At 33.3% G+C, this 8,347-nt stretch overlaps 1 protein-coding gene across 1 annotated transcript in view; it reads left to right on the top strand.

Moving 5' to 3' along the window:
* LOC128855070 (DNA-binding protein RFX2) overlaps positions 1-6,846 on the top strand; it is a 75,789-nt gene extending 68,943 nt beyond the window's left edge. Inside the window, exons 11-12 of the mRNA XM_054089670.1 lie at positions 5,211-5,579; positions 5,651-6,846. Of these exons, the coding sequence (XP_053945645.1) occupies positions 5,211-5,579; positions 5,651-5,812 (531 nt within the window). The 3' untranslated portion in view covers positions 5,813-6,846. The remainder of the gene's footprint in view (positions 1-5,210; positions 5,580-5,650) is intronic.
* Positions 6,847-8,347: the final 1,501 nt, after the last annotated feature.

An 8,347-nucleotide genomic window follows, 5' to 3' on the forward strand; every position in this document is an offset into this window, starting at 1 on the left:
CAAAAGTCATGATGCCAGGGCATTTGCACTTAAATGTGAATTTCCTTTTTATAATTTATAATGGTGCCGCTCTAAAAGTAAAAAACTCAAAATCTTATTTTAACACTAGTGGATTACCAATTATCAAAGCCAAGTAAAATGTAAACTTTCATATCTTCCGATCTTAGTAGAATATTTTATATTTGACTAAGTAATAAATATATAAGTGATGGTGGCTGTAAGCCCCAAATTTACATACAGTGACGAGCATAAATGATTTTGATGATTTTTTGCTTTTGTAATATTTATAATTCTTCTCGTGACGAAATTTTTTTGCTACTTTTTTATGTATTTTTTTTTCTCGTGTTCAAATTTTTTTATTTTACAAAATTTTTTTTATTTATTTTTTTTTTTTAATATTATTCATTCTTTAACCAAAACTATATAAATCAAAGTTTATGCAAAATTGGGAAAAATTCAACAAGTTTTCATCTTAATTTCGCACTTTTTAATCTGAACTTTTAGAAAAACTGTGATTTTATAGTCCATTCAATTTTGACATAATATTGCGCAAGTTTTAAGTAGCTAAAAATCGCACTGATGTTTGGTGACGTCTCTTGTGGTTTTTTTTTTCATATAACAAGTACAATTTACAAAAACTGAAGTGCATTCTTTTAAATTTTTTTTAAATATCCTTCCGCAAGAAACTAATTTTTATATGCAATAAAGTTCAAAAACCCATCAAAAAGAAGAAGTTATTAAAAGTCCAAGCAATTTTTTAGCTGCCTAAAATTTACACTTATTGTACTAAAAATTCCGTGCGTTATGTTACATTTGTGGAACAACACGCACACTACAATTCGGAAGAGGACCATGGCCAAACACCCATTAAAGTGCACCCAAAATTTTCTAAAATTTCAGATAAAAAAAATCAAAACTTATGTAGATGAAAATTTAATGAATATTTCTAAATTTTGTACGAATTTTGAAGCCTTGATTTATATGATTTTGGTTAAAGAATGAATGAACAGTACTTAAAAAAAATATTAAATTTTTCTTTTCATTCCCCTGATAATTAATAAATTACAATTGTAAACTTAACTATCGCTCCTATTGGGGCATAGGGCGGTAACAAATTCCTTCCAATGTGTTCGATTTTGCGCAAGACACTTGATTTCGTGTCAAGTCCCTCAACTTCTACTTTCAGCATCCACTGCTCGGATCCAAGTCGCGATAGGTCTACCTCTCCTCCAACTACCTTGTTGATTCCACTCAAAGGCAATTCGTGCAATGTCATCTTCTGCTTTTCCTAAGGTATGGCCAATCCAATTTCATTTTCGGCGTTTTATTTCCGCAGCAATCGGGCTGCAGTTTGTTATGCGGTAGAGCTCTTTATTCGAAATTATGTTTGGCCAAAATATTCTACATATCCTGTACAAGCATTTATTGATAAATGTTTGCATTTTGGTTGATATTGCCTGCATAAAACGCCACGTTTCAGATCCGTGCAACAAAACTTCGTTTGATATTATTTTAGTGTGATGCTCGACGATTTCCAGATTAGGTATATAGAAAAAAATTTAAAAACATTGCAGTTATAAAAAATCTTCATGCACTCAGATAGACTCGTATATGTAGAGGTGTTGGTAAATTTGACAATATTTTATTTCATTTAATTAAATAGACGTTTTTATATTATAATGGTTAGATATTTAAGTACGACAATCTAAATTAATTCCAATACTGTTATTCGGAAAGAAAAATATAAAACTTTTTGTACACCTTTTTTAATACAAAAAAAGAGGTTTAGAAAAAAAGAGAGAGAGTAAAATTTACTATCACATCGTAAGTTAAAAGTTAAAAGTATTCAATACTTTCGATACTCGGTACAGAACTATTTAAATTTCCAGCACGATCGCAAAATAGTCAAAGATAATGAATAAATGAATTTAGGGAATCTCGTCGATTAAAAACAAAAGTGCAGGCGCTGTAAGCTGGCAAATACTAAATAAAATGTCACAAAAACTTTGTATACCGGCTCTAAGCCAAGGAAATGACATTGATATATGTACATTTTTTGTATTATATACCTTCTGCTCAAATATGAACGAGACGTTATCAATAAAACGGTCCGCAGATGGCATATGGCAAAAATTATTTGGTAGGACTGTTATAAGCTTACATGGCAAATTTCAGCGTGATATGTCACATAGTTTGTTTTCTGTGCTACTGTAAACAAGTCAAGCTCGAGTGTGTTCTTCGAATTCTCTTTTATGACTTCATTTGTCTCAAAATGTTTTCCACGGAGCGGCAACTTGAGCTTGGGAAACAGGAAAAAGTCACATGGAGCCATATCAGGCGAATACGGTGCTTGCGGAACGATATTAACCTTATTTTTGTTCAAATAATCGCGAACAAGACGTGATGTGTGAGCTGGTGCATTATCGAGATGCAAGAACCATGACTTGTTGTCCCACAATTCCTTCCTTTTAAGACGAATATTCTCGCGCAAACGCTTTAAAACATCTAAATAATATTCAGCGTTAACCGATCGGCCTTGCGGAAGGAACTCCGAGTGCACCACACCTTCGTAATCGAAAAAACAGTCAGCATAACCTTAATTTTTGAGCGACTTTGGCGTGGTTTTTTAGGTTTATGTACGGCCCTCTTTGAACGATTTGTACCACTGGAAAATACGTGCACGCGATAGAGCAGAGTCCCCATAGGTTGTCTGCAACATTTTTAAGGCGTCTGAAGCCGAAATTTTGTTGGAATAACAAAATTTCAAACAAATTCTTTGTTCAACTTGAACTTCCATCGTTAAATTCGAAAAACACACTCGAGCTTGACTTGTTTACAGTAGCACAGAAAACAAACTATGTGACATATCACGCTGAAATTTGCCATGTAAGCTTATAACAGTCCTAAAAAAAAACAAAAATTTGTTTTTGCCATATGTCATCCGTGGACCGTTTTATTGATAACGTCTCGTTCATATTTGAGCAGAAGGTATGTATTGTAATTGTAAACAGGTTCTATAACAGGAAAGACTCAGTTGTGCGATTAAGAAACTAATAGATTTTTCAATGAAACAAAAGCTTAAAAAAATGTGCATAATAAATGAAATTTCTTTATAATATTATCCTCTTTGTAACAAAATGGTGCGGAAGCGCTTGTTGGATTCTGGAAGAATCACCACTTAAACCAACAATCCTCTTTGTTGATATCAAATAAAAAAAGCTTTGAAAAAGAGCGTTTTTGAAATTGAAAATTGGATTTTTAAAATATGAGTACTTGTAATATATATATATATATATAATTGGCGCGTACACCCTTTTTGGGTGTTTGGCCGAGCTCCTCCTCCTATTTGCGGTGTGCGTCTTGATGTTGTTCCACAAATGGAGGGGCCTACAGTTTCAAGCCGACTCCGAACGGCAGATATTTTTATGAATAGCTTTTTCATGGCAGAAATACACTCGGAGGTTTGCCATTGCCTGCCGAGGGGCGACCGCTATTAGAAAAATGTTTTTCTTAATTTTGGTATTTCACCGAGATTCGAACCGACGTTCTCTCGGTGAACTCCGAATGTCACGCACCATCCCATTCGGCTACGGCGGCTTGTAATACTCGTATTTATTTGCGGAAATTTATTGCCTAGCGATAGAAATCCAAACAACAACTTTTGATGTTTTTGTCGAGAGATTTCCTTAAACACACCTTTATTTGCTCCAGAAATACACCCACACGCAATTGGGGAACGGATGGTATTCTTAGCACAAATTTTATTATTTGGGCGATTATGGCCTTTCAAAAGACGCGCCTAAATGTTGTTTTAAAATTAGATATTTAAAAATATAGATTCCTTTTAGTGTCATCTGAATTCGAGCCCGAAGTTGATTTAAGTTATCAAAAATCCTTTGGTAATCTAATTCAAATTGATAATTGATGAGTTGATAACAATAGATAATAATACATAGACCGAAAACCTAGATTTCGGGTTAAATTTTGATACTGATAAAAACATGGAAATTAATGGTGATCCTTGTACTGGCTCTGAGAGAATTACCGAAGAATCTAATGAAATTTTCTCACACGAAATGGCTTTGAAAGCAGTTTCAAACATAAAGCGATTTTACAGCGATGACTTTACTGCTTTCGAATTGTTAAGAAAGATGGAAAGCCCAAGCCAATCTAATACAATATATCTAGTTTTATGTACATACCAGGTGTATAAGCTTAAATCCGCTGTTTTTTAGTAAAAAAAACCCTTTTTTTTTATAGAAAGCAAAAAAATAATTTATTCAAAGTATTTGCCCTCGCTAGCTATACATTTTTCCCATCTCTCGGTACCCATTTTCCGACTTTTTGGACCTTTCCCATGGCACGTAAACGCATGGAAATGGCTGGTTGAGTGACACCTAACTGCTCGGCAAGCATTTTTTGCGATTGGGTATCGTCCTCATCCAAAAGAGCCTGCAATTCATGGTCCTCAACTTTTCTGGGCCGATTTTCACGCTTCTTGTCACTCAAGTCAAAATGGCCGTCTTTGAACCGACGAAACCAGTCTCTGCAAGTTGTTTCCGATAATGCACTGTCACCATAGGCCTCCACAAGCATTCGATGCGATTCGGCAGCCGATTTCTTCAAATTAAAGCAAAAAAGTAGAGCTTCCCGCATATGCTCTTTTTTTGGCACAAAATTAGACATGATTACGCAAGGAAAAAAGTGTGTTGCTGTATGAAATCACTGATGATGTGCAGTGATTGATGTAAACAGGTGTCGAACCCATGCAAAAAAAAATATGGCATTTCTATGGTAACTTGATATGCTCACTAACGCCATCTACGAGCAATCAGCGGATTTAAGCTTATACACCTGGTAGTTTATTAACTCAAATGTAATATTTACTTTTATTTTTACTTTACATTATTACATAAAAAAATACAAATTTTTGTTTGAGTGATATGATATAAATATTTTTTATTCATATATGAAATAATATTCAATTAACTAAAGAATTAAAAAGTTCTAAAATAAGACACCATTGAGCGAATAAAAGTTGACCGACGGTGAGTTTCACCGTATAAAGTCGTTAATTTTGTTATTATTGTCATGCATATAATATTGTTATTAGTCCAAGCATGACATTTTCATTTCTTCAATAAGTTTAAAAATGGCAATTTGCAATTATTAATTTCTTAAGCTTTTATAATCATATCTTTTTTTTATAGGAACAAGCCGCTTGGGTATGCCAATGTGAGACGGCGGTAGTTCAACGTTTGGAGAACGACTTTAAATCGGCACTTCAACAACAAAGTTCTCTTGAACAGTGGGCCTCGTGGTTACAGCTGGTCGTTGATTCTGCCTTACAAGAGTATCGTGGCAAACCGAGCTATGCTAAGGCAGCGCGTCAATTCCTACTCAAATGGAGTTTTTACAGCTCCATGGTAATACGTGACCTGACACTACGTTCCGCTTCCAGTTTCGGTAGCTTTCATTTAATACGATTGCTCTATGATGAATATATGTTTTACCTGGTAGAGCACAAAATAGCTGAGGCGCAGCAAAAGACCGCCATTGCAGTTATCTGCGATCGAATGGTAAGACTCGTATCTATTTAAATGTGCAGTATTTTTTAGCTTTGCTCATTGGATCCTCTATGTTCTTGCAGCAAAAGGATATTGATTTTGAATTCGACTACCAATTGGAGTTTATCAACGAAAGCCATGAAGAGCAACAGCAGCAGCAGCAACAGCAGCAACTTAGTGCAGCTAACATCGAAGATGCTGCTTCCTCCATTAGTAATTCTGCAAAGCGTTTGAAGCATGAATGAGTGAGTGCTGTCGTAGAGCTGCAGAGCATACACAGGTCAACATCCAGCAGTATTCAGTGTAGCGACGTTGGTGTTTTGCAGGCAAAGTTCGCTGAGTATATTTGCTTGTTGGCATCCTTATAGTAGTGGTAGTCAAAGTAAGTTAGCCATAATAGCTACAGGAACAGCCATAAAAAAGTAACAGCATAAATTACCAACAATTTATGTAAAACAAATATTTTTATTTCTGCAACTAAAACATTTCCAGGCATTTAAACGTTAAAATATTATATTAGAAAAGAAAAAAAGGAAAAAAGAAAAAAGAAGAAAGGAAGAAAATGACATTTAATCTTTAACTTATAGAATTTTTTCACGTATAATCATTTAAATGATTAATATTAAGCAACTTATACATGTAATTGCCACCAAATAGTGTTAAGCCGTCCAGATAAGGGAAATTGAGGATCGCCCCAGCTATCTACCTATAACGGGTATACTTATGGGTGCATATGGAGACAAGTTATTTAAATGTAAAAGAATTTTTCTGAACTTAATTGAAAATTGTATATATATATATATGTATATGTATATATATTATACCATAAAAATTACTAACATGTGTACGTGTCATATTTATAATATGTATGTTTGTATGGATATCTGTTGCTGTTTTATTACACATATACATAAATATGTGTGTATATATATAAAGAGAAAAGTCGTCTAATATCAGTTTTGTAAGGTTTCACTAAGAAAGAATGCAAAATGCAGCTGTTTCTAAAAAAAAGAGATTCAGCGATCTTCAAACTGGATTTCTATTCCGCTCAAAAAATTTGTATTCTGAACTAACAAAGGTTATGCAAATTTAGCTACTAATTGTTGCTACAAATTTAAAATTATTTTTGTTGTGAAAAAAAATTGGGAAAATCTCAAAAAATTTAAAAAGGGCTCGTAACAATCTGAAGAAAGAAACAAGAATAGTAGGATACTCAAATAAAAATTGCAATTATTCTACACACTAAATATTATAAAATAAACTTTTGAAATTTCTTAAATTTTTACTTATATATTTCTGGCCGAAAAGTTAGTCCTATTTTCTTGTGCGTATTCGCGGTTTTTCAAAATATCTGCACAAAGCAGGTCTTCACGTTATTTTTCTTCATATGTTCATGAATCTGTTAATATTAGATTGAGTTATCAAAAACTTTAAAAAATGGTACGCTTATATTTAACTCTTAGTCCCACCCGCCTGTCGCCATAACACATTCAACGGTCAATTGTGAAGAACAGTTGTACATACTTATACAAGATGGAACATTCCTTAGTTGTAAAACTATTTAAAACGATTACTAAACCCCATAACGACCGGATCATAATGTCCGTCGCCAATGTCGTGTAATGGTTATCGGGAAAAGCACTTAGTTTCGCCTATGCGCCCACTGCTTCAGTTAAGCAGTAAAAGCGTTTGTAGCTTAGATGAAGGGTTTTATTATTATATTCTATAAATTCAATTTTAGTCATTTTTAGTGCCATTATTTTTTTTTTCTACACAACTGTTTCTTTGTAATTCCGTGACAGCTTTTAAATCTTTAAGTATAAAAAGTCATATGCTTGATTTTGAAAAGAAAAACAATTAATTGTTTAACCTAATGTTCGGAACTATTTTTTGGAGAAGCAATCTAAGCTCGAATGCTAGTTAAATATATGTGAAAACCTTAGTACCCCAATCACATATATGTATATGTAGATATATATGCACATATATATATATGTGCATCTGTATTTTTATTATTCTTTTTAGTGAATTTGTTTTTATATATTTATATAATTATAATTTTTCTTTGTTTTTTTTTTATAATTGCCATATCAGCATTTGAGGATCCGAATATATAATAAATGCGTAAAAATTTAACAATAAATAACAAGAAATAAAGGCCTTAAATGCGCAAATGGAATGGTACTAAACTCGCCTACGATAAATAGCATAAAACTGCTTTGTATTAAGAGGAGTGCATGAGTACTAAAAATATGAAGAAGAATGAAAAAATTTAAGAGTTGCAATTCTAAGCAGGTGTGTTTATTGCAAAATATGTATTACTCATAAAGTACAATAATAATAAATCCGTACTGAGCACTTTTCACTTATTTGCTTAAAATTTGTCCTTAGTTGCCGTTAAATTTTGTAAAAAAATTTAGATCGACTGAAAGTTTGTATTAAATGTGATTTAATGTTTATAACTGATTTTGAAGTCTATTAGCTAGCCAACAGCTGATATATGCTTTAACACGTTCATTTCACAAAAGCGCTAAAAAATTGTCCATCACGAACTCTTCGTAGATGATACCTTAGTATTAAATTTCAACAAATAAGCAATCCGATTACTAGTGCTCTAATGCATGTATATATGTATATATATAACTGGCGCGTACACCCTCTTTGGGTGTTTGGCCGAGCTCCTCCTCCTATTTGTGGTGTGCTTCTTGCTGTTGTTCCACAAATGGAGGGACCTACAGTTTCAAGCCGACTCCGAACGGCAGATATTTTTGAGAGGAGCT

Source organism: Anastrepha ludens, chromosome 2 (assembly GCF_028408465.1).
Source record: "Anastrepha ludens isolate Willacy chromosome 2, idAnaLude1.1, whole genome shotgun sequence".
Classification (NCBI taxonomy): Eukaryota; Metazoa; Arthropoda; class Insecta; order Diptera; family Tephritidae; genus Anastrepha; species Anastrepha ludens.